The following is a 25033-nucleotide window of genomic DNA, read 5'->3' as shown; positions in this document are numbered from 1 at the left end:
CTTCGAGGGAGCTGGGAGAGAACAATCCGCTGGAGAAGAGACCGTTGGAAGCGCTGAAGATGAAGACTTTGAAGGCGCTTGGGAACGAAAGCTGTTGTCTGGATGGAAGTCTCAAGAGGACACTGGTCGCTGAGAAGGGAAAGAAAATCGAGATCAAGTCGCTTGGGTTCTATCTACAAATTTTTCAACCGCTCTTGACTTCGCAAGCACGGTTATGGGAAGTCGCGTCAAGGAACGCGTCAAGATCGGACGGAGGTCAACGCGAAGATCCAGATGCGTTCCCTGCTGCCAGCTGGTCGGCTTGCTCGTTCTTGCCTCAGCCATTGGCAGCAGTGGTCATTGAGCAAGCCTGTTCAAGAAAGATCCATAAGGTACTTGAGCTCTGGTGTTATAGAGTCACTGATTGAGCTAGCAATGATCTGTTGGTCCAGCACGAAGCGATACTCTCTTCAGGAGGTAACCTGTACTTGGGTATTTAACTTGGAGCCATGTCTGGCGATTCACTGACTCACCAGTTTGGACAAGGGGCTTGACTCCGGTCCAAACATCACAACAGGGAGAAAACACATATGAGAAGGCAAGCGATTGCGGTGATTTGATGGCTGGTTAAACCTATCCACATCAAGCAGTTTACATGCACGCTTGTCTGTTTCCTATGCACGCAGATGCTGTGGACAGAATCATGACCAGCAGAGTGCAAGCAGGTTGGGTGACCCTGAAAATCCATTTGTTCAATGTTCATTCGTGTGTGCTTCTTCAATGTTCACCTATCCATCCGTGTGTGCTTGCCTTGGCCAGCTGGACAGCGTCACTCATCCTCTAAACAAAAGCGAAAACAACGAAACATCGATTTATGGCCAGCCAAGTGTAAGTTTCATTATTCGCTTTGATTTTTGTTTTTCTTTTTCTCTTTCTTCTTCTCTTTCCTTGAGTCCAGTGCGAATTTGCCCTCCCCACCAACGTAGTCCGCCTCGAGCGAAGTTCCAGTCTCCGAGCTCGACCTATACTCCTGTAGGCAGGATACAATGGGCAGGCAGGGGGCCCCAGTGTCCTCGGAGAGCTTATGTCTTCCGACGGGCTGCTGCTGGAGGCAATAACAGTGTGTGTGGCAGTGATTTTGTTTAATTGTTGCCGATATCGAAGTGGTTGTGTCAAGCAGGGGAACAATGATCACCTAATGGTTCTGGATTACGGGTTGGTCGGTTCTGAAAGCTAGCAGGACGTCGGCGGTCACATACTCGGGCTACGTGGCGTATTTTCGTTCTTCTTGCGAGTTTTGTGTTCGATCTTTTTGAAAACGTCCGAAGAAAAGTTCAGAAAACCTGACAGAAGTTTGCAGCTTCTGCAGAGTGAGTGTATTCTGACTCGGGCTGTGTGTGAGCAAATGTAAAGACTGACAAAAACAATCCGCCGCCATCCATAGCACATTCTTTTCCGGATATTGTACCCCTAAAGAAGTAAGCCTCCCAGCCGTGCCAAGTACAGTCGTGTCGTCGTGTCGTCGTAAGGTCTATCTCATGTGCCTGTTGGCAAAACGCAAAGTAGCCTCCCTCCCCGTCTAACTAAACATTATTGAGGTGCTCATGTCTCGTGGCTCGTGTGCGCGTGCCTGCGTCGCTTCTCGCCTGCTCATTTACACATAAACGTCTCGCCCGCGGGCTGTCCATACAGCTCCTCGTCGGAGAAGTAGTTCTCGGGGTACGCAATGTCCACGCACTTGCCGCCGCCCGTAGGGCCGACATGCGGGCAATGGACCTGTTTTCAGAGCTGCGGTTAGCCTCATTTCTCCAAGCTTGCTTGGTTCTGCAGCGCCAGACAGCAGGGAAAGCAGGACATACATCGGGCCGGACCTGGGTGAGCACCAGGTGGATGCTGCGGCAGACGATATTATCGCCCCACGCCTCGTCGTACGTGCCGTACGGCTTCGCCGACAGCGCCGCCACGCACTCCGCGGTGCTGTTCCATTGCGTGTTGGCGCCCGTGCACCGCGCCTGCGTGCCGCCGCAGATCTGCTCGATGCTCGCGGCCTGGTAGGCGGCGTCCCCGACGTACGCCGCCGTGGTCGTCTGGACCCAGCTGTTCAAATTGGGAATCCAGGCGTCGTAGTAGAGCACGGCGCCGTGCTTGTCGAAGCGCCAGAAGGCCACCTGCTTCAGTGGCGGCAGCGGTTTCAGGTGGTCGGCCTGGCCCGGGTTCCACACGCTGCAGTACAGGTAGACGACCGAGGAGGCGACGTCGCGGCACTGCGAGCTGAATTCGGTGATCTGGTAGCCTGTGATGGCGGCCTCGGCGGCGTTGCCCGTCGGCAACGGGGCGAGGGCGAAAAAGTACTCGATCGAGTCCTCAAAGCTGGTGAAATTGCCGACGGGATCGACGCGCCCCACCACGTCCTGGCTGAAGAGCCCGCGGGGCACGGCGGCGCCGCCGGCCTGGATGATGGGCACATTGTTGGGGTACACGGTCAGATTGTAGATGCGCGAAATGGTGTTGAAGTTGCGCTGCGCAAAGCAGGGGCGCTGCGGGCGCACGCTCTTGGAGTGTGGCGGCCATGCTGTTTGCGTTGGGAGGGCGTGTGCTTGCGGGGCGAGCAGAAAGAGCGCCAATGCCAAGACCAGAGCCCAGGTTCTGGCGGCGAGCGATGTGAGGTTGAACTTGGATCGTCGAAGCATTGTGGTGTCTCAAATCTCGCAGTCATTGTTTTTCCCAACCAGAACGGACAGAATGGGCCAGGGAAAGGCTGGCGTCTTAAGCAACGGACGATCATCCCCAGAACCAGCCACATCTCCACACCGAGCGCAGCCATAAGGTCGACTATCGAACTTTTTTTTCCTGCCGTCAGGTCCTCGGACCCGACCCATCACGTCGGCTCGGCAACGTGGCGGTCAACATGGCGAGCGGCGCAACCATGCCCGATAGGACCAAGTTCGCGAAAATTCTCCCCCGGAACCGGGCTCTTGACGCGGTTTGTGTCCAGGGAAGCGGCTCGCACTAATCCAATCTGAGACGGTGCCGGAGGGCCCGAGGCCGTCGACCCCAGATGATCGGGCGTGACGATGCAGCTCATTGCACGCGCAAGTACCGAACGAGCAACACACATAAGGGCGCCGGAGTACCGATGTGTCGGGACGGTATTCGCTTGCCAACACACATTGCAGCGAAGTCCAAGGCAGCGGGCATGCAAAACTCGCATGGCCCAGCGCCCGGGTGACGTGTTCGTGGATATTGGCTGCCGGGGCCTTTCGAACGGGGCCTTGTCAGCGAACCAAAATGGCCGGGGGTGTTGGGGGAGCAAGGGTGCAGGAGCTGACATCATGGCATCATGGCAATTGGCAAGACAGGGCGTCGGGCCAGACAGCGGCATCGCGCACACGAGGCCATTGAGGTCGCGGAGGGGGCCATTGATGCCCGGCCCTGTGCGCTGGATGGCGTTGTGTGTCGATGCCCTGCGAAGCGACAGCGTGTGGCGTTTTGCCAGTAAGAATGAGAATGAGGGAGGGACTGTGGCGGATGAGTGGCTGAGAGAGTCTTGTTGGGGCCCGATGGCCAAAACGAAAGCGAAAGCGGGCGAAACTCCCAAGAGTGGGCGGGGGTGAGTGAGTTAAGGCCGGCCAATCCCCGAGCATTGGCGTGAACACTCACAAGCGGCGGCCCAGCCCCGCACGTGACAGACAGGTCGGGGCAAACCCAACTCAACTGACACCAGACGGGTTCTCAGGAGGTGGTCAAGCTGATAGTTAGGTATATGAGAAAGAAAGGGAAAGAGCGGCCGAGACATTGCTGCCTTCACAACTGTGGAGGGATCCTGCCCCTTGAGGGCACAACTCCCGTCGGCTCCCCTGGCCGCTGGGGGCGCTTAAGTTGCCACACGGCGAGGTCGCCGGACGAGCCAATAAAAGTGCGCACTGCTCCTGGTCGCGGGGGGTTCAGGTCTGCGAGATAGGGGCGTCGACCACTGACCTCGACCGACGGCCACAGATACCCCTGCATTGATCAGTTCACGGCCCTGACGGGTCTGCGCACCACATCCAGTAAGATGCGGACGCAGCCAAGGCGCAATGTGTGATGCCTGAATATTGGACATCGCCTCGGCCTATGGCATACACCAGGACGTGTGACGGTCGACGGGCCGTCCTGCGGCACGCGTGGCGTGCACTGCGGTTGGCCCGGGAGGCCTGCGCTCGGCACGCATCCCACTGTAACTGTGGGAATTAACCCTCGGCAAACGCTCCAAACAAACTTTATGCCATGAGGCGATATCCACCAGATACGGAGGTCATCCCGCGGTCGCAGGCCTTTCTGGTCGACGAACGCGGGGATTCGATGTCTGCGGGGATCGGTATCCGTCTCGCTATAACTGTGCATGGCATCCATCCTCCCTCGCCTTCCCCCGGGTCCTGGTCTCTCTCGCCCCTCCTCTCGTTGATGACGGACCCAAGCTAAGCCCGTGAGTTGGAGCTTGCGCCTCCTGCCCGCCGCCGCCGAGTGATCACGGTCATGGTCTGACGCGATGGCTTCCTCCGACTCTGACCGTGACGCCGCCGACAACGCCGGCACCCTCCCGCGCCGGTCGCTGCTCATCCTCATCTGGACCTGCTGCTCGGCCGCCTTCCTTCTCGTCGCCGTCCGCACTATTATCCGTCTCCGCTCGCCCTCGGGCAGCCGGACGCCACCCGCCGACGACTGCTTCATCTTCTTCGCCCTCGCCTCCCTGATCACCCTCTGCGTTCTCGAGACTGTCCAGCTGCCCAGCCTGTACTACATAACCGGCATCCTCTCGGGCGCTGTGCCGCTAACCTCGGCCGAGACCATCATCGCCGAGACCGAGAATTACCTGCGCTTCCAGTTCCCCATTGTCATCCTCTTCTGGACTGTGCTTTGGTCAGTCAAGGCCTCTTTCCTGGCCCTGTACTTTCGCCTGTTCCGCGACCTCAAGTGGTACCGCCGCGTCTGGTTCGTGCTCGCCGTCTTCACCTTTCTCGTCTACGGCGGCTGCATTGTCACGCTCTCGCTGTCGTGCGGGCCCGACGTCCGTAACTTCTTCCGCTTCGCCCAGTGCGCCGGGCCCCAGCACGTGTGGTCGAGCAACTTTAGTGTATACTTCAGCACCGCCAGCGATGTCGTGACGGATCTCTGCAGTAAGACCCCGACCCAGGCTCTCGCACTTGTCGGCTCAATGTCGGCCTGCTGACGCCCCGCAGTCATGGCCATGCCGCTGCGTCTCATCTACAATATCAAGGTGTCGTTCAAGCAAAAGGCCGGCCTCGTGTGCGTCTTCAGCCTCGGCTTCGTCATGATTGTTTTCTCCATCATCCGCGCCAACCAGAGCCTGGCCCAGCAGGGCTTCGTCAACCTGACGCTGCTGATGGTTTGGTCCACGCTCGCGGCGTCGATATGTTCGTTCCCTTCTTTCCACCCGGTCTCGTCTATCTGCTCGCACCACTAATGGCCCCTGCTTGATATTAGCCGTCTTCGTCGGTACGCTGCCCGCTCTCAAGGTGCTCATCACCACCAACGCGCGCTCGTCCGCCAACCGGTCCGGCCACGCGGGGGGATCGTCCGCGGCCACAACCCGGATCACCAGCGCCACCATGCAAAAGAACTCGACCTTGGGCACGCCCACGAATAGCGTCGCCTTGGGTTCCCTACGCAGGGACAGCCACAACCTAAAGGCGGCCAACATGTCAAACTCGGAGGCGAGCGAATCCCAGGAGGAGATCCTCGTGCAGCGCGACGTGGTCAGTTTGTTTTTGCGCCTCGTCCGGCCCGTTTCTAACTCCTTCCCTGGTACGTGGCAGACTGGGCTAACAGTCTACGTGTCGGCTTCACCCCTTTGCAGACTGTCTCGTACAGCCAAGCGCCGCGTCCGTCTCCGACTAGGTACCATCAGAGATTCAACAACGATCGGTAGCCGTACGAGGTCCCGGTGTACATTTTGGATGACGCCACTGGGTGGCTTTAGATACCAATTAATGTCTGCGGATAGGGCCGTGGAATCGGCGGTTTACTATTGACTAGTACTAGATTCCTTTCCTGGTCGCCCAACTCATAATGATTCTTGCTAAATTATTCGTCGGTTTGTTTGTCAGAACAGACTACGGCTCTCGTACGATAAATGCTGTGGAATATATCTAATTCGCGTACATCGGCGGGTGTCTGTGATGTCGTCGGCCCGTCAGACCCGGCTCCATGCGTCGCAGACATATATTTCCACCTAGGGGTGATGCATGATGACGGGATGTCGGGGTGCCCCCTTCGTGGGGCTCCGGTCCGGGGGTGCCGGAAACCTGCCCAAACAACGAGACACGCTCAGCCCGAGAGAGGTCGGTTCTCAGATAGAGCATGCCTGTCATAGGGCGCTAATTGATACCCAAAGCCCTAGCAGGCTCTCAGGCACCGGTTTACTCTCCTCGGCCAGCCCAACCCCTCGTCTATACCGATACAGGCAGGCTGTCACATAGATCCCCAGCCCGAGTCCGCAGGCCAACTCGCTGCTAACTTCCCACTTCCCCTGGAAGCCCAGACACGGAGACCCGGCATGCCCTGCCGCCCACCGACGGCGTGCGCGCCCTCTGCCCTACGACACCTTACTCACTGAACCAAGGGTGCTGCAATGCCTCCCGGGCAGTGATCCGCCGCAGCGGATCGAGGCAGGTCATCTTGCAAACGAGGTCCTTGAACTGCGGGTCCACCGGATACCACCGGCTGAAGGGCCTTCGTTTCTTGTCCTCGCCGTTGAACGAATCGAGGAGTCCGATGAACCGCTGGACGAACGGAGCTTCCTCTCCTCCGTGGTACTCGACGAAGCCGTCGAAGTCGTCGATGTCGTTGACGAAATGAGAAACGTGCAGCCTGAGGATCATATCGGACGGGTCCGCGGCTTGGTTTGCCTCGTCGGAGTAGAACACCATTCTGTTCAGCCAGACGTATATAGCCTGGGACCGAGGCAGGGAAACACATCAGTATCTTTCGTAGTGGTCAAGACTTGGGGTAGGGGAAAGAGGGATTGGGAAACTTACCACGATGCCGAAAGAGAAGATGTCGGCGGGGGTATGTTGTGCTGCTCTCGCCCATGCTTCGGGGCTCCTCCAGAACTGGTTTCCCGAGAGGCGCTTGCCGAGGCCCTGAGAGTCGGGAGGAAGCACCACGGCGTCCTCCAGATCCGTGATCTGCACATTTTTGAACGCAATGGTGCCATCGCTCTGTTTGAATGAGTTCATCATGATGTTGGCTGGTTTAATATCTGTCGAGGATGGTTAGCGGTCAAGATTTGACGGCAACACAAGAGGACGACCGACCTGTATGATAGATGCCCTTGTCGTGAAGGTCGGCCAAGCCGGCGAGCGCATCCCTCAATATGTTCTTTTTGACAGAGGGGGGAATTGCCGTTGTCTCGACCAGCTGTAGGTTCGTGTCGAGGAAAGGGTATACAAACATGTGGCGATCGGGAATGCTGTCAACAAGCGTTCGGACGTGGGCTGAGCAGTCGACGAGCTTCTGTAGCTCCAGGATGTACTGGAAGTCACCCGGCAGAATGTCCTTGAGTACATACTGCTTACCCTCGTGGCTGACGCAAAGGAGAAAAATCAGACCGAGCCATATACCATCTTACACTCGATCAGGAAGGACCTCGGAACCTACCTTGCACGGTACAAGCAGCATAGCATGCTTCCCCTCGACCTCTGGTAAATGATCTCATCAATTTTGTAGGACTTCCCAGAGGGTGACGTGATCTGTGTTCCTATAGCGAGAGGCTGCTGGCTGGTCGCCGTTGAATGGCGAGCTGCGGTCGAAGACATGCTGGTAGTTGGAATGCGAGGAAAAGAACGTGGCTGAGGACGGGGGTTGGTACATAGAAAGGAGAGAGGGAGAAACCGATGATTGAGGGAAGGACGTGAACGGAGACCCGCAGATCGTGTTATTGCGGAGAACGCCATAGCGAAGCATGAAGCGCAGTATTGCCTATGGATGATGATGCCATGGACGAAGGAGCGACGCGTCCTTCAATGTCTCTTCAAGGGGGCTGCGCGCTATAAAAAAGAGAGGCTCTGAAAACAATCCATTAACAGCTCACAAGCCAATCAGCGCTCTTGGTGTTAGCCAGGCCACGCGACCCTGAAGACCGCCGCTTATGTGAGCGGGCACGATGGCCAGCCGCGCCTCGTCTCCCGAGCCGCAGACGACATGCTTCATGAGCGCGTTGCCAAGGGTTTTGATGACTTTGTCCGAGTCGCGTGTTATGATACCCTCAGTCTCGTGCGAGAACTGCGAACCTGCCCGAAGTATGAACGAGCAAAGCCAGTCAAGGACAATGTTTCTCGGTACGGCCCTCAACGCGTGCGGTCCCTCAATCCTGGAGCTGCTGTTCTTATTGCCTCTTTGCATGTGGTTTGTGGCTCGCCTTGCTATGAATCATAACGGGGAGAACTATAGGGTACGGAAGAGCGAGGTGCTGCAGGAGCCGAGAAAAGCACCAACAAATCGCATGTAATTATTTCCATGTACGAGTCGATTCGCCCAGCCAGGTCGAGCGATCTTGCGCTTTGTCCTGGTCAACAGAGTGTTGTCAAGGCCTCGTTATGGTGAACTGGCGTCTGTATGCTGAATGTGCCATTGCTGAGTGTACGCCTTGGTTCGTGCGGAGAAGATTAACCGGGTTCCATGGACAGTGTTCGGAAACCTCGACAGGAAAGTGCCCCACCCTGCTTGAGCCGAGGTTTACCTTTCTTAGGGGCCTGAAACAGACAGCACCACACCAAGCGCCGGGCGCACATGTGTCCCATGTGTCCGTCACTGTCCGTCCGTCACCATCGGAATCAGCAGACCGGCCTCCTGACCGCCCCCGTCTCGCACGTGGCGGCTCTAGATTGTTGCAGACTCGGAGGCAAACATGTCGCAGTTCTACCGCGTGGTCGAGCACACGGTGGATTGCCACCACTCGCGCGAGTATGTCACGGCCACGGTGCACGGCGACGCCGACAAGCCGCGGCTGGCCGTCAAGCAGTACATCCCGCTGGACAATCCCGATCCGCAGCCGGGCGACGTGACCATCATCGGCGCCCATGCCAACGGCTTTCCCAAGGTAGAAGCGCTCGCTCATTCCATGCGCTCATTCCATGCTCATGCAATTTGTCGTGGCTCATGAATTGACCGTGGGTCTGTGTCCGGCAGGAATTGTACGAGCCGCTCTGGGATGACCTGTACGCGCGGGCGGCGAAGAGCGGCATCCGCATCCGGTCCATCTGGATAGCCGACATGTGGAACCAGGGCCAGTCGGGCGTGCTGAACGAGGCTATTCTGGCCAACGATCGTAAGCCCCCAGGGGCCGGCCGGAGGCGTTCGTCGATGGGAGTGTGCGTGTGTGAAGCTGACCAGTTTGCCATTTTTGATTTGCAGCCAGCTGGTGGGACCACGCGAGGGACCTGCTGCACCTGATCAACCAGAAGCGCGACGAGATGCCGCACCCGCTGGTCGGCATCGGCCACAGCATGGGCGGCGCGCAGCTGTAAGCCTACCGCTCCTCACACACATGCCCCCCTAAATAAGGGCAGCTCTGGGACTCACCCACGCCAAGCACTTTGATAGCCCTGTCCAACCCGCGCCTGTTCCGCTCCCTCGTGCTGCTCGACCCGGTCCTGCAGCTCACCGGAACCGGCATCGCCCCAGCCATGGCCTCCACCCGCCGCCGCGACCTATGGCCGTCGCGCGCTGCTGCGGCCGCTATGTTCCGCCAGAGCAAGTTCTACCAGGCCTGGGACGCGCGCGTCTTCGACCGCTGGATGCGGCACGGCTTGCGTCCGCTGCCCACGGCGCTGTACCCTTCTCCCCCTTCCACAAACACCACCACCAACCCCCCCGCAACCAGCGGCGGCGGTGGCGACGACGACCAGCCCGTCACCCTCACGACAACCAAGCACCAAGAGCTGTTCACCTTCCTCCGCCCAACGTACTCCCGGTTAAACGACGGCAGCAGCAGCAGCCCACTCGACCGCCCCGTCGATCTCCCCGCCCACTTCGACGCCGGCGGCAGCGGCAGCGGCGGCAGCGGCAGCGGCGGCTACCCGTTCTACCGGCCGGAGCCGCTGTACGCGTTCTCGCGCCTGCCGGAGCTGCGGCCGAGCGTGCTGTACGTGTTCGGCGGCGAGTCCGACATGTCGACGCCGGAGCTGCGGCGGGCCAAGATGGCGGCCACGGGCACGGGCGCCGGCGGCAGCGGCGGCGCGGCGCGCGGGCGCGTGCGCGAGGTTGTCCTGGAGGGCCGCGGGCACCTGGTCGCCATGGAGGCCGTTGCCGCGTGCGCGGATGCGGTGGCGGGGTTTTTGAAGGATGAGATGCAGCTGTGGCGGGCCGAGATGGCTGCCTTCGAGAGGAGCAGGGCCGCTGCGGACAGGCGGGAGCTGATGGTCATTGACGAGCGGTGGAAGCGCGAGCTGAAGCCTAAGATTTGATCGAGCCCGGTGTTTGTGGTCTGGTGTGTGGGTGTATAAAGCAATCTATCAAAGAGGTGCTTGCATTGCATAGAGGGTTTTGTATAGACCGGTCCAGTGGGAGTTGACCGAAGACAGGAGATGCATGGTTACCGTCTCCGAGTTTCGTCATTTATCGACCATTTGCGGACGTGCAAATAGAACCCACCAGCAACATCACGCTGTTCTCGCCAGCCCCCTCGAAGACTAGATCTGAAAACCATGGCTCCGAATCACGATTACGCCCAGCACCACGCCACTCCTCCGCGACCGCCCAGCCAGGCTGACGCAGACGTAGAGCCGGTCAATGGGTTTCCAAACCTTAATCATATCAAGGGATGGCACGCGAATGGCTTGCGGCCTAGTCTCGATCAGTTCGTGGCCGAGGACGCGCCGGCGTAGTTTGACGCCCTGAGCGAGAAGGAAACAGGCTGGCGGTGCATACGGAGTTCAATAATCATGGACTCGCTTTCAATCTGCGCTGTTCTTGCTATTTCAACGCTGATAAATACACCTGCGCTCCGAGGAGGTCATCGCGCAGCGAAGGAAGGAGAACGGGAGCATCCAAACAAACTGCTCGGCCGGGTTTGTTTGCGTATCAGTGGAAGGCGGCATTCAACTAGCTTCGCCCTTGGACGCCAGAGGGAAACCGAATTGGATATGAGTGTGCTAGTCGCTGCTGCAAGGTACTAGCATTTGTCTGGGTAAATAGTGTCGCTAGGACGCAGAAGGACAAACCCCCGGCCCTGGAAATCTGCAGGACCCGGCGGCTGAGATCCGAGACGTTCTCGAATACTTCCCGTTTCCGCAGGAAAAGAAGCAACGATTATCAGTGGTGCTGTGCAGCGGAGGTGACACGGGGAACAAATCTGACACCGGCAGATATAACACCGCCGAGCGTATACTCGCATGTACACACCACATACCATGTGGCAGGCCGGCCCGGGCCCACGGGGAGCATCCGAGCGAGCCATTCAAGGCGGATGACGGCTCGGTTTGCGGACGCAAGGGTCTGACGGGTCCCGCACCCAATATACCGGAACCGCCAAGGCAAATAAATGCTGCATCCGCAACATAACCGCCCGCCTAAGAGCGGCCGGGATCGAGACCAACAGATTGCCCCTGGAGAACTACGACCGGCTCCGCACCAAAGACGGGTTTAGCCAGAGCCAATGGCATACCTGGTCGCCGCTTACTGCCGCTTGCTGCAACGCAGCGCAAGGCCTCTCCTACCGCGTTGGGTATCTGAGCCGTCCTGGTGCTGGAGAAACAGCAGCGGCCCCTCAATATCCGGAATTGCAGCCAGATTGCTCGGCGTGAGCGAGCATGACCCCGCAGTACACCGGAGCCAACGGCTGCTAGCCAGCCCACGCTTGGCTGGCGTCGCTCTCTGCTGGTAATATAAGTGTGGGATGCATCTCCCCGTTCCCCTGTGTCCGGCAGAGGCTGCGTAAGGTATCACGGTCTTGAGAACGCACTCAGGCCCGAGGAAGTTAAAACACCATGCGCTACCGTCTGCTGTCGGCACTCGCCGCTGCCTCGGCGGCCATCGTGGCGGACGCCAGCCCGGCCGCGTCGGCCACGTACGACTACATCGTGGTCGGCAGCGGGCCCGGCGGCGGGCCCCTGGCGGCGGACCTGGCGCGGGCCGGGTACTCGACGCTGCTAATCGAGGCCGGCACGGACCAGGGCGACAACCCGACGTACGCCGACATCGCCAACTTCAACGAGGCGGCCAACGACGAGACGACGCGGTGGGACTTCTGGGTCCGGCACTCGGACGACGCGGCGCGCGACCTCAAGTTCAAGCACACCACCTGGGACACGGGCGACGGCACCTTCTACGTCGGCCTGGACCCGCCGCCGGGGGCGAAGCTGCTGGGCATCCAGTACCCGCGCGCCGCCACGCTGGGCGGCTGCGCCATGCACAACGCCGGCGTGTGCTCGCTGCCGGCCGCCGACGACTGGGACACCATCGCCAACCGGACCGGCGACCCCAGCTGGGCCGCCGACAACATGCGCAAGTATTGGAAGCGCATCGAGAAGAACGAGTACCTGCCGGCCGGCGACGCCAGCCACGGATACGACGGTGGGTGACGTGAGAACATGGGGGTGGATCGGAAATTGTGTGTTGTCTGCGGCTGACAGGGGCTTTTCCCAGGCTGGCTCGCCACCTCGGTCGCCGACATGTCGTGGGCCAAGAACGACAGCCTGCCGGAGACGCGGATCCTCAAGAAGCTGGCCGAGCTGACGGGCCAGAACCCGGACGACGTGGCCAGCCTGGTCAACCGCGACATCCTCGCGGCGGGCAAGGACGTGGACGAGACGACGTCCTTCTACAGCATGGTGACGCACGCCGACAACCAGGGCAAACGCAGCAGCCCCAACAACTACATCCGCGCGACGCTGGCCGACCCGGCCAAGTACCCGCTGACGGTCAAGCTCAACACGCTCGTGACGCGCGTCGTGTTCGACGAGGCGACGGTCAACAAGACGGGCACGACGCCGCGGGCCATCGGCGTCGAGGTCATGGAGGGCGGGTCGCTGTACCGGGCGGACCCGAAGCACGTGGCGAACGCGACGGGGCCGGTGTCGCAGATCCTGGCGCGGCGCGAGGTGATCGTGTCGGGCGGCACGTTCAACTCGCCGCAGATCCTCAAGCTCAGCGGGATCGGGCCGGCGGAGGAGCTGGCGCAGTTCAACATCAGCGTGGTGGCGGACCTGCCCGGCGTGGGCGAGAACCTGGGCGACAACTACGAGGGCTCGATCCTGGCGATCGGCGCGGCGCCGGTCAACAGCGGGCTGATCACGCTGCTCTTCCGCACGCCGTCGGCGCCGACCAAGAAGCGCAACATCTTCACCTGGTGCGGCGCCTTCTCCTTCGAGGGCTTCTGGCCCGGCTTCCCGACCGACTACGGGCCGAACGAGTACACGTGCGCGATGGTGCACATGGCGCCCAAGTCGCAGGCGGGCTCGGTGCGGCTGGCCTCGGCGGACCCGCAGGACCGGCCGGCCATCAACTTCCGCTTCTTCGAGCGGCACGGCGACGAGGACCTGCGCGAGCTGGTCGAGGGCGCGAACCTGCTGCGCGCGTCGTTCGCGGCGGCGGGGGCGCCCGCCGTGCCGCTGGTCGAGCAGCACCCGTGCGCGAACGGCACCGACTGCACCGATGCGGCGCAGGCCGAGTTCTTCAAGCTGCAGGCGTACTCGCACCACGCGACGTCGACGTGCGCCATCGGCGGCGACGGCGACCGCATGGCCGTGCTCGACTCCAAGTTCCGCGTGCGCGGCGTGCGCGGCCTGCGCGTCGTCGACGCCTCCGCCTGGCCCGTCGTCCCCGGCGCCTTCCCCAGCTGCCCGACCATGATGCTCAGCGCCAAGGCCGCCGACGACATCATCGCCGATGCGAAGCAGGAGCAGGCGGCGTAGGAAAGGGCAAGAAAAACAAAAGCTGTGTGGGTGGAGCGGTTGGGTGGGAACAGAAAAAAAGGGGGTTCCGGTGTGCCCATAATTCACTCTATACTTCTGCAGAAATACAGCAATGCAGTGCCCGCAATGAGAAGCAAATTGACCCTGTCCAAGGCCGTCCTCCCGCGTGGTCGAAGTGAGGTGGAAAAGTACGCTCTGGTCAAATAAGGTGGTCTGGAATGGTGTGTTGCACACGCTGAAGAACCCAACATGCCAGCCGGAGTTTCTCAGATACCCGAGGACCAATGAGAGCCAACACCGAGATTACCTGAAGGCCACACTGGCACCGACGAAAACAAGTACTTGGTACCCGTGGTTGTTGTCGTCACCCAACCTCGGAAATGGGAGAAGCGAATCCGAGCCCTGTGTTTTTGTTCGTAGACAAGCCCGGTAATCCCGGGTTTCCGCACAGCGCGCCGACTGAGGATTGGGAGCCTGCTTTGGTGATTGTGCTGTCGTCTTTGACAAAGCACCTGAGGTTTGCCGTTGTGAACTCGCTAAGTCCGAGCAAATCTCCGCAGGAAGGTGTGCGAGTGCGGACGTAGCGGACTCCGCTTGTACATATCTCATGTACTTTGTACACGCGCATCGTCGATCGGATCTAAGTTGCCCCGCTTCTTGCAGGGATTGAGAACCTGCTCGAAACTCCGTTCAGAATAACTAAGCAGCCGAGTGCGGGCCGACTGCCGGCCGGCGCGGATGGACTGATGGCCGCAAAGACCGGCCGCAAGGATGCATGGCGTCAACCACCCTGAAACATAACTCCGCTTAACCCCGACCCTGACGGACGAATCGCAGCTTCAATGGTTGCGCTCTGTGTGTGAGCAGGGGAGGGGGTTTGAACCTTGAGTGTAACCTTGAGTGTGAGCCTTGAGATGCTGTATAAAATAAGACGAAATGCTTCCCTACTTTTCCCTCTAGCCCAGCATCTGATGATCAGCCACGCGAGGGTACTCAGAACCGTTTCTCATCTCCAACACGTCTTTGCTCGTCCACTTACTCGTACTCCACGCTACTTCACCATGTCCACCAAGCCGCTTGAGAAGATTGCCATCATCGGCGTAAGTGGCGCCTGTTTTTTCTTCCTTTTTAACCATGAGCAAACTTCTGGCTAAGAAAAGTTACTGATCCCCCCCGCCAGGCCACCGGCCGTATCGGCGGTGCGTTCGCCAAGGCGCTGGTGCGGACGGGCAAGCACACCGTCACGGCGCTGACGCGGCCGGGTGGCAGCAGCAAGCTGCCCGAGGGCGTCAAGCCGGTCGAAGTCAACTACGACGACGAGGCCGCGCTGGTCGAGGTGCTCAAGGGCCAGCAGTTCCTCGTCATCACGCTCGGCGTGAGGGCGCCGGCCGACCTCCACGGCCGGCTGTGCGCCGCCGCGGCCAAGGCGGGCATCCGGTACATCATGCCCAACGTGTACGGCTACCCGGAGCGGCAGAGCGACGACCCGTACAGCAAGGCGGTGCTGAGCCGCATCGAGGAGGCCAAGAACAACGGGGCGACGACGTCGATCGTGCTCGCGTGCGGCTTTTGGTACGAGTGGAGCCTGGGGCTGGGCGAGGGCTGGTTCGGCTTCACCATCGAGGACCGCAAGGTGACCTTCTTCGACGACGGCAAGCGCTCCATCACGGTGAGCACGTGGAACCAGTGCGGCAACGCGCTGGCGGCGCTGCTCAGCCTGCCCGAGGCGGGCGCGTCGCCGTCGCTGGCCGACTTCGCCAACAAGACGGTCCGGATCAGCAGCTGGAGCGTGTCGCAGCGCGACATGCTCGACAGCCTGCACCGCGTGCTGGGCACCACCGACGCCGACTGGCAAATCAAGTACGAGCCGACGGCCAAGCGCATCGAGGACGGCAAGGTGCAACTGCAGAAGGGCGACATGCGCGGCTTCGCCAAGCAGCTGTACGGCGCCATCTTCCTGGCCAGCAACAAGACCAGCGACTACGCGCGCACCGACGGCACGGCCAACGCCGTGCTCGGCCTGCCCCAGGAGGACCTGGACGAGGCCACCAAGCGGACGGTCGAGATGGTCGAGGGCGGGTGGGACCCGCTGGGTATCCGTAACCTGAAGGATTAACTTGCCGGCGAGATAATTATGTGATGATCAGTAGTACACAGCAGCGGCAATTGATGTCCTTTTCAAAACCCTGCCTGCTCGCCCGGCGCATGCGTATCGTTGCTGGAGGTTATAGAGGTCCCGCCAAGCCTAATTTCCAAAGTCCCCACAGGTACCATGGCCCCCGCGCTTAGAAGTCACTTCTCTTGCCGCCGCTTAACAATTTCCACGCGGTGGTCCTTGCGTCCACGTCGCGTCAGCAGCTGGCCAGTCGCTAGTTTGCATCCTGCCTACGTTTCCCTAACCAATCCGCGTCCATACCCACCCTCCATTGTGCTTTAACCTATATTACGACGTTGCATCGCCGTGGAACTATATATTTAGTCTATATCCAATGGATCCTATTAGTAAGTTGGTCAACTGGTTTGCTACTAGTATATATTAGCAGTTGCTAAGCATTGATCTAGCTATAGACTAGTATCCTACTATAGACTAGCTCGCTTTATATAGCTAGTAACTAGAAGATATACTAAATAAGTTGTTTTGCTATTTGCTAATTAACAATTGCTAAGTATTGATTTAGCTATAGACTAGTATCCCACTATAGACTAGCTCGCTTTATATAGTTGGCTATAAAACGACGTGCTATATAGCTAGCTATAAAACGATATACCGTATAGCTAGCTATAAAACGACGTACTATATAGCTAGCTATAAAACAATGTACTATACAACTAGCTATAAAACGACGTGCTATACAGCTAGCAACTAGTAGATATATTAGGTAAGTTGTTTTACTATCTATCTATTAGCAGTTGCTAAGCATTGATCTAGCTATAGACTAGTATCCTACTATAGACTAGCTTACTTTATATAGTTGGCTATAAAACGATGTACTAGGCGGCTAGCAATAAAACAACGTAGCATTTATAGCCTATTAGCGCCTTTAATCCCCCTTAATATATAAGTACCATTTAGTTAAATAGCGAATTTAATTACTAGCGTTAAATTGCTAATGCTATACCTATAGTAAGCTCCCTAGTCCTAGAATATATATCTATCGAACCTAACCTCGATCTAGCTACTTAGTAAGTACTGCTCTAGCTCCTCCCTATCCCTAAGCCTCTGATTTTACGATCGTTATAATCGAGCGGTATTCCTAGTCCTGCTCTAGCCTTTATCTAGCTGCTTAGTAGCTCTATATCGTCCTCTAAGGAAGATAGTTCCTTAGAAGAGGTTTCTAGACGTAGGTATAGGCACCTATCCCTAATTCGCTTATCTAAACTAGAGGCTAGGGCGCTAAATGGCGGCTTTGCAATTCCTAACAATATTATAGAGATTTAGGAACGCTAATTTAAAGAGGGTTAGTTTACCCTCCTATATATAGTTTAGTAAGTCGAATAGCGCTAGGTATTATATTTCTATAGCTAGAGAGATACCCTAAGGCAGTGGTAAAAGAAGACTATATTTCGGTGCCTCCTCTAGAAGACGCTATAAAAGACGAAAGGGCAAAGCCAATGTAATAAGGTATTACGGAATATAGAGCTATATCGCTATACTCTCTACTAGGTTCTATATAAGGATAGTACTGTTAATATCGATATTCGCTATAGCTACAACTATCCGATAGAAGCTATTAAGATAGTTAAACGCCTACGCGCTATTTTAGAGTATATCGCCTATCTCCTCTCCTTTGGATATAGCAACAATATAGTAGAACACTAGCTATATAGCTATACCGAAACCCCTAAGGCTAGGGTACGCCTTTACTTTGTAGATAGCTAGTACGTTATAACAAAGGAGATTGCTAATCTTCGTAGGTCTCTTAAGCTCAGTAAACGTAACGATCGAAAGGTATAGTCCTATAAAGTTCTTAAGGAGCTAGAATTTACAAAAGCTATTGCCTAGCTACTATCTTACGTTGATTAGTATAAGTATAAGGCGCTAACTGTCCCTAGTAAGAACTCCTCTATATTGGTTTTTATATATAAAGAGCTGTTGAATATATTTAAGAAGTATAGTCAACTGTCGATTATAGATACTACTTATAAGACTGCCTATAGCGGTTGGTATCTATTTACGATTATAGTTTAGGACTTCAATGGCTGCTAGCTCCCTTCTACTTACTTCTTTATAGAGAGGTAGACTACTAATAGTATCGTAGTATACCTAGGCGTACTACTAGAGTAGTATAGGGGAGTAGCTGATAGGGGTTAGCTTTTAAAATATATAATTACTAACAACTTTATAGCTAAACAACTTACTATCTAGGAGGCATTTAGCTACAATAAGTATAGCCTTTTATATATATAACATCTCCTTTGTATAAAGCATTGCTAGGAGACTTTGAAGCGCTAGATTAGTACTAATAAAGAGTACCTTGGCTATATAGCGGCTACTCTTCTAAGCTATCGTTTAGAAAAAGGCTATATAGAGTCTATTGAGGCTACTATTACTTACGCTAGTACCGATAGGCTTAAACAATATTTAAAGAACAATTGGCTAAACAATACTCGACTATAGGCGTATTAAATATAAGACGTAACCCCTTTGCTTTGCTAGATTACTATAATAAATATAGTCGAAGGATAGTACTCGAAGGTCAAGAACGCTAAGCCTATACTAAAGTAGTAGATACCTAGCACCTTCTCTTTTACTAGTTTAATCATCTACCTTGATCACTGTATATAAGACTACTAAAACAAGGTAATATAGGCTAAGTTTAGGAGTCTTAATTATATACTTCTAGCTATATATATAGAGCGGTTTAACAGCTAGGGCTTTAATAGGCTGCCTAAGCAGGCTTAAGCACTGATTATATATAAGCTATCGATAGTATATAAGTAGTTCGATATTAACGAGCCTCTCGACTTCAATAGCGTTTTTATACTAGATTGGTTCCTTGGTCTATAGTACAACGATAGACAGTGGCGGAGCGGTATAGTAGCTGTCTAGCTACTACGACTAATTGCCTAGGGTACTGCCGACATTGTTGCCGAGGTCTCTGTACTTAGGTAGGCTACTTTAGACGAACGCTGTAACCTAGACTACTATAACGTAGTCAACTAGGCGGATTAAGTAGCTTAGCTTTTGTAGAATACCCCAATTCTAGAGCTAGTTGGCATTCTTTGCTATAAGTATATATAGTTTAGGAGCTAGTTGCTCCTTTGCTTATATATCTAGTATTATCACTTGTTGATAAACTTGTTGTAGCTAAAGTACTTCGAGTAGCTAGTTAGTATCTTAGAAGTAAAGGGGTTTAGGATATACTATAGCGTCGTTCTATAGCTAGCAGATCTTACTAGTTTAGACGAGGTCTCTATTATATAGTACCTATTTCTATAGGTCTAGGAGCTAATATAGTTGCTATAAACTACGATATATAGGATCTAGGATAATGTGTAGGCAATATATAGCTTGTAAGAGGATCTCGACTATATTCTAGGGAAGCTGTTGGGCAGGGTTTAGGAGGATCTACAATAGGTTTAGGGGTTAGATATTCCTTTGTTTATATCTTAGTAATAAGTAGTAATATATAGTTCTTTGGTTAAGTGCTAGCTAGCTACTAGACTATACTACTTTACGTCTTTATTGCTACCTCCAACTTTAAGGAACTTTGTAATAATTGATAGCTAGAAGTTAGAGGATTAGTAGCTAGCTAACTGCTAGACTATAAATAAATTGCTTAGTTCTTAGCTAATTAGCGTACTTAGAAAGGAGTTTCTATAATACTAAGATATAGCAAGTGTTACTAGTGGTCTAAGTCTTAGCTTTAGAACGAACTTTATAGAGTTGATCGAAGTTTCTAAAAGCGGGCTTAATACTATATAAAATCGTAGATAAATAGAAATTTTATCCTAACCCTCGAGCTTAGCTTTATAGAGAAACTAGAGAAGGAATATAAATATAGAGGAGGTATTAGCTAGCTACTATTCTACTGCTAGTTAGGATACTTCGTAGTTAGATAATTCTAAAAAATAAACAATGTTTATTCTATATAGTTGATATTGAAACCTTTGATTCTTTAAGAACTATATAGGTACGTAGGCTATAGCTTTTTCTACTGCCCTAGAGCCTTCTACCTATTTCTTTTTCCTTTCCTTCTTCTAACCTTATAGCTATAGCCGTTGCTATCTGTCCATTTGCCTACGTTATCGTCGTATAAGTTAATTTGAAGCTATTTCTATTGTTACTATTGCTAGGAAGCTAATTAGCTATATTATAGCTTTAATCTATACTTTTTATATACTTTGTAAGTCGGTTAAGTCGAAAAATTAGTCGAAATCGTAGTAGTAGCGGTAGTATTGCGATTAGTAGTAGCTAATTGAGTTATATAGCAACTTTAAATACAACGATATAGAGCTATACAAGGAGAATAACCCCTTCGCTACTACTAATAACAACGCTTTCGCTATTGGCGAGTAGCTAGCTCCCGCTACCTCCCTAGCCCTTGCCGCCAACCCTCCCGCCGTCTTCGACTAGTAGTAGTAGCGCCTTTGGCCCTACTTTACGCGCTTTACGCGCTCTACGTCTACTACTACTACTACTACTACTACTATTATTAACGAAGGCGTTGCTAGCAAGTAGCTAGCTTTCGCCACCCCCTCCGCCCTAGCTACCGCCCCTCCTACCGCCCTCGGCTAGTAGTAGTAGCGCTTTTACGCCTGTTTTACATATTCTACATCTACTACTACTATTAACATTAGTACTAGTAGCAAAGACGCTATTAGCAAGTAGCTAGCCCCCCCCGCCCCCCTAGCCTCTACTGCCCCTAGCTAGTAGTAGTAGCGCTCCTATATATACCTTGTGCCTACTACTACTACTAACACTAGTACTAGTAGCAAGAACGCTATTGGTAAATAGCTAGCCCCCCCTGCTCCCCTTGCCCCCCCGCCCTAGCCGCCCCCCCCGTTGCCTCTACTACCCCTACTAACAAGGGTAAGTCTAAGCTAGTTACGCTTAATAACCTTTGGAAGCGCTTAGCTAGGTCCTTAGGTACGAAGTCTTTAGTAAAGAGTGCTATTTAGGTACTAGTTAGTAGCTAGCTAACGTTGGGTAGGCGAAGAAGAAGAAGAAGGAGGAGCCCGACTATAGTAAAGTGTAGGCGGTGCTATATATAGTCTACGTTATATATATCTACAATAGGGATATATAGGCCTGCTATTTCTAAGAGAGTAAGTATAGTGTTATGTTTTTTGATATATTAGGTTTATATTTGCTAACTAGTATATAGATCTAGGCAATATATACTAGGAGTATACTAAGTAGAGCTATACTAAGTCCTATATTTTTATAAGTAATATTAACTGATGAACAACTATTAGTCCAGTACTAATAAACTACTAGTAGCCGCCCTTTGTAATTTAGCTAGAGATTGTCAAGTGGTATAAGCAAGTCCTTAAAGTCGACGAGGACGAGCCTCTGCCTATCGACTTTAAAGCGTAGAGTAGGTGTTTAGTTACGACTATTTATAAGCTATATAGCTCTATAGCTACCTTATATTTATATTTAACTAACTAGTATTGAAAGGCACGATATATAAGGAGACCGTTGCTACCCCGCCTTTAGCTAGCGCTAGTATACCTATGTCTAGCGCTCCTACTACCTCTGCGGCTTACCTTTTGCTTACTAGGGCTAAGCTCTAGCAGAGCATTGAGGAGAGAGTTGCTTTAGCGGCGGAGCGCTAGGCTATAGCTGCTAAGTAGCTAGCTATTGCCGCTAAGGAGTTAGCCTAGTTGGCTCGAGATGCTTTAGAGGAGGCTAAGCGATATATTAAAGCCTTGACCTAGATACGTAGGCACCTTATAAATATCAAGTAGAATATTGTAAGTATACTATACCTTTGCTTTATAGCTAGCTAGTAGCTAATTAGTATAGTATAGGGAAATTTAAGGTAGGAAGGGTAGTGAGGATAAAGGTGAGGATAAGGGTAAGGCGGATACTTAAGTTCAATTCTTTTATTTTAATACGTTTCCATTGCTGCCTAGTAGCTAGCTAGGCTTTGTCTAGGTCAAATATAGTCTTATACTTCCTTGGCCTAGCTATAGCCTCTATATATAACTTGTTCTTATATAGTAAGATGGTAGTAGCTTTGAGGTAGGTTATATTACCTACTATATGGACTTAACTAATATAGCGTAGATATAGCGATGACCTATAGCTGGCTAGTAGCGGTAAGCGCGCTGCTACCTACCCTTAAGCGCATAGCACCCTAGAATATGCGCGAGGGCCCCTGCCGGTACTGCTGTAGTACTTCGAGTTGTGGTGGGGGGGTGGAGTTGACAGGGGTGGGAAATTAGTCTTAGCGAGACCTCTATAACCACGACCGTATCGTTTTGTCGGTGCTATCATGATACCGGAACCGTATTATGTATGTAAATAGATGATGACCCCATCTAGGAAAGGCTCTGGGTTAGGGTTGCGCTATGCAGGGTTAGCCCTGCATAGCCCATACGCCCTACACACTGCTAAGAATATCTTAGCAGTGGAGGGAGCCTCCCCACTTTCAATCCATTATCACTTATACTATCAATCTTCCTATATACTAATATTGCGTGCTACTATATTAAATGGTAGCTACGACTTACGATCGCGCTAACCGCTATCTTATTTAATCTATTTGATCGATCGAATCTATCGATCGAACTATTCGAGTATTCGCGATCCCTCGCGACGGCTTATCTGTAGTAGGCCTCTATGTACTATACGGAAGTCGACTGCAACTATCTCTACTAAGTAGTTGGGTTTGAGAAGGACCTCGATAGCTATTATACCCTCCCCTCTTGCTAAGCGCTATAGCCCCTATGTTCTATACGGTCAAGAAGGCTATATCTTAGTAATTCGTACCCTCCTAATCCAAGGCTCGCTAGGGCTTGTGTCCTACTCGTACTTGGCGATACCCTCGATGCTAGGGAGTCCCCTAGCTAGTATATAGCTAGTATCCAAATCTATTACTGTGTTTTATACGGTTGTTGGCCACCTCTTTCCAATCTATATATACTTTATACTACATTGTTGCTTAGTTAGTCTGTTAGTTGCGTTAACTAATATAGAAAATATACCTCCTAAAGCAACGAAGGGCCTAGAGAAGCCCTCTAGGCTATAGAACCCTTTAAAGGATGCCCTAGATATGCTGGGTGAGTTTCCTAAGAACCTGCCTACAATAGCCCGAGTATCTATAGCTTTGACTATACCTCCGATAGAGCAGGTTAAGGAACGCGATCTAGGTAGAGAATACTAGGTAGCTAAGGCCTGTAATACCTGGCGTACCTAGGCTAAATACCTAGTCCTTCTAGCTAATTTGAATTATAGCCTTCGCAATACCTAAGACTCTACTACCTTCGACCACGATCTATAGGAAGCTAAGGCATCCTTTGTTACTAGGCAAGATTTATTCGAGGATTTTGATAACGACGAGGATAGCTATCCTAATAACGAAGCCTCGACCTCAAAGCCTATAAGACTTAGTCGAAACAAGTGGACAATAGAGTATATAGACTAGCGTTTTAACTGTGTAGAATATACTTAGATCTAGCTAACGGATATATTGACGGCTTAAGTAGCTAAAGTGATCTAGACAAATATAAAGGAGCTAAACTAGAGTATACGTTAGATAGACGCCTATATTGTATATCTAGAAGGATAATCTACGGCTTGCTCTATAAGAACTTGCTCCTAGGCATCTCGACAAGCCTATTAGGAAGCTATAGTAGATTAGGGTGATAGACTACCTAGATATAGGGGGACCTAGTTTTTCTACTTTTCTATTTATCTCAGAGTGTTGTATTCGTTGTCAGGGGGTCTAGCCCTCTAATCATATATATTTAAGTAGGCTAAGCCCATCTTCTTTATTATTAAGTAAAACATTAAGCAGTTGTCAATATACGTTCGTTGACACTACGTTGGTGGTCCTCCTTCTTCTAGGAAGGCTATTAAGCCTCTCCTTTCGTTGTCCTACCTTTGTCTAGACGATAGGCATTCGAGCTATTGAGCTCTAACTATATTCTTATTGTCTTTTATCTTTCTACTATATCCTACTAGACGTACCTAAGCTATATATCTTCCTTTTAGGAGATATCCTTTCTACTATTTGATATATACTATCTTTATCCGTCTAGAGGTATACTACATTCTTTTAGGAGCTATCTCGCGCGTCTAATCCTAGGTATAGTAGGGTAGGTTGGTATAGAGGTTTTATACTATTTCAAATAGAGGCTTAATCAGGGAGGAGCTTAGCTCTATATCTAAATAGGATAGTATAGACTATAAAGTCTTCTAAGATCGTAGAACTATATAATACTATATTGATGGCTATACGACGACGATATAGCTGACCTATTGAGGCTCTAGTACACTGATACTAGCATCTCTAGGAGACGTAGAAACCTATTGAGGTATATATATTCTAAGGGTCTATTGAGACCTTGTCCTAGGAGACCTTCCTTTACCTAGACAGCGTAGAGCATCGAAAAGATATCCCGTTATCCCTAATACTTCGAAGACTTATTAAAGCTTCGTTATTATCGACGTAGCAGTTATAAAACGCTAATCTAATCGAAAGACGATAGTTCTATCCTCCTAAATAGAGATAGGGGTAGAACTTTCATTGATTATTATTTTCTTCCCTAGTCTAGCTAAACTAGTTATAAAAGTAGTTAAATATAGTAGCTACTTATAAGCTTCTAAACTTAGGACTATACTTTTACGATACTTAGCTCCTTCTAATAGTATATCTAGTACTATTTTATATTAGATACAAGGTCTTAGTATAGACTTTTACTTTTCTTTTTAAAAGCTATACTCTTACCGCTATTACATTAGTTAGGTCTAGTATATTGGTTACTAGAGGTATCTAGGTGATTTACAAGGAGCCTATAGTTATCCTTTAAGGCGTTTAGACTATATATTCTAAAAGAACCTAGCTTCTTAAGAGGTTTTCTTCCTCTAGATAGACGTTAAAGAGTCGATATTCCTATAGAAGTATATATATTAGTCTTTTTATAGTTTATCGATATAGTCATTGCCTTTCTTAAAGACGATAGCTAAA

At 52.4% G+C, this 25033-nt stretch overlaps 6 protein-coding genes across 6 annotated transcripts; 4 read left to right on the top strand and 2 right to left on the bottom strand.

The window, feature by feature from the left end:
• Positions 1 to 1584: 1584 nt before the first annotated feature.
• On the bottom strand, positions 1585 to 3123 carry THITE_2117103 (uncharacterized protein). The gene is made up of 2 exons (XM_003654213.1): positions 1839 to 3123; positions 1585 to 1755 (listed from the first exon to the last, which is right to left on the bottom strand). The coding sequence occupies exons 1-2, from the start codon at positions 2667 to 2669 to the stop codon at positions 1630 to 1632; spliced, it is 957 nt and encodes a 318-aa protein (XP_003654261.1). The 5' UTR covers positions 2670 to 3123; the 3' UTR covers positions 1585 to 1629.
• Positions 3124 to 4294: 1171 nt separating this feature from the next.
• Positions 4295 to 6010, top strand: THITE_2117102 (uncharacterized protein). Its single transcript, XM_003654212.1, has 4 exons — positions 4295 to 5135; positions 5199 to 5393; positions 5464 to 5735; positions 5837 to 6010. The coding sequence occupies exons 1-4, from the start codon at positions 4508 to 4510 to the stop codon at positions 5906 to 5908; spliced, it is 1167 nt and encodes a 388-aa protein (XP_003654260.1). The 5' UTR covers positions 4295 to 4507; the 3' UTR covers positions 5909 to 6010.
• A 511-nt stretch (positions 6011 to 6521) lies between these two features.
• THITE_2117100 (uncharacterized protein) lies at positions 6522 to 8040 on the bottom strand. Its single transcript, XM_003654211.1, has 4 exons — positions 7639 to 8040; positions 7296 to 7564; positions 7017 to 7240; positions 6522 to 6932 (listed from the first exon to the last, which is right to left on the bottom strand). The coding sequence occupies exons 1-4, from the start codon at positions 7794 to 7796 to the stop codon at positions 6585 to 6587; spliced, it is 999 nt and encodes a 332-aa protein (XP_003654259.1). The 5' UTR covers positions 7797 to 8040; the 3' UTR covers positions 6522 to 6584.
• A 651-nt stretch (positions 8041 to 8691) lies between these two features.
• THITE_2117098 (uncharacterized protein) lies at positions 8692 to 10734 on the top strand. Its single transcript, XM_003654210.1, has 4 exons — positions 8692 to 9079; positions 9169 to 9307; positions 9394 to 9502; positions 9572 to 10734. The coding sequence occupies exons 1-4, from the start codon at positions 8888 to 8890 to the stop codon at positions 10443 to 10445; spliced, it is 1314 nt and encodes a 437-aa protein (XP_003654258.1). The 5' UTR covers positions 8692 to 8887; the 3' UTR covers positions 10446 to 10734.
• Positions 10735 to 11966: 1232 nt separating this feature from the next.
• On the top strand, positions 11967 to 13892 carry THITE_2129735 (uncharacterized protein; the record flags this gene model as incomplete). Its single annotated transcript, XM_003654209.1, has 2 exons — positions 11967 to 12552; positions 12625 to 13892. The coding sequence occupies 2 exons, from the start codon at positions 11967 to 11969 to the stop codon at positions 13890 to 13892; spliced, it is 1854 nt and encodes a 617-aa protein (XP_003654257.1).
• A 763-nt stretch (positions 13893 to 14655) lies between these two features.
• THITE_2117096 (uncharacterized protein) lies at positions 14656 to 16212 on the top strand. The gene is made up of 2 exons (XM_003654208.1): positions 14656 to 14992; positions 15073 to 16212. Exons 1-2 carry the CDS (start codon positions 14954 to 14956, stop codon positions 16006 to 16008), a joined length of 975 nt encoding a protein of 324 aa, XP_003654256.1. The 5' UTR covers positions 14656 to 14953; the 3' UTR covers positions 16009 to 16212.
• The last annotated feature ends 8821 nt before the right edge of the window (positions 16213 to 25033 follow it).

The sequence above is a fragment of the Thermothielavioides terrestris genome, chromosome 3, assembly GCF_000226115.1.
Source record: "Thermothielavioides terrestris NRRL 8126 chromosome 3, complete sequence".
Taxonomy (NCBI): domain Eukaryota; kingdom Fungi; phylum Ascomycota; class Sordariomycetes; order Sordariales; family Chaetomiaceae; genus Thermothielavioides; species Thermothielavioides terrestris.
This window is presented reverse-complemented; position numbering and strand designations above follow the sequence as displayed.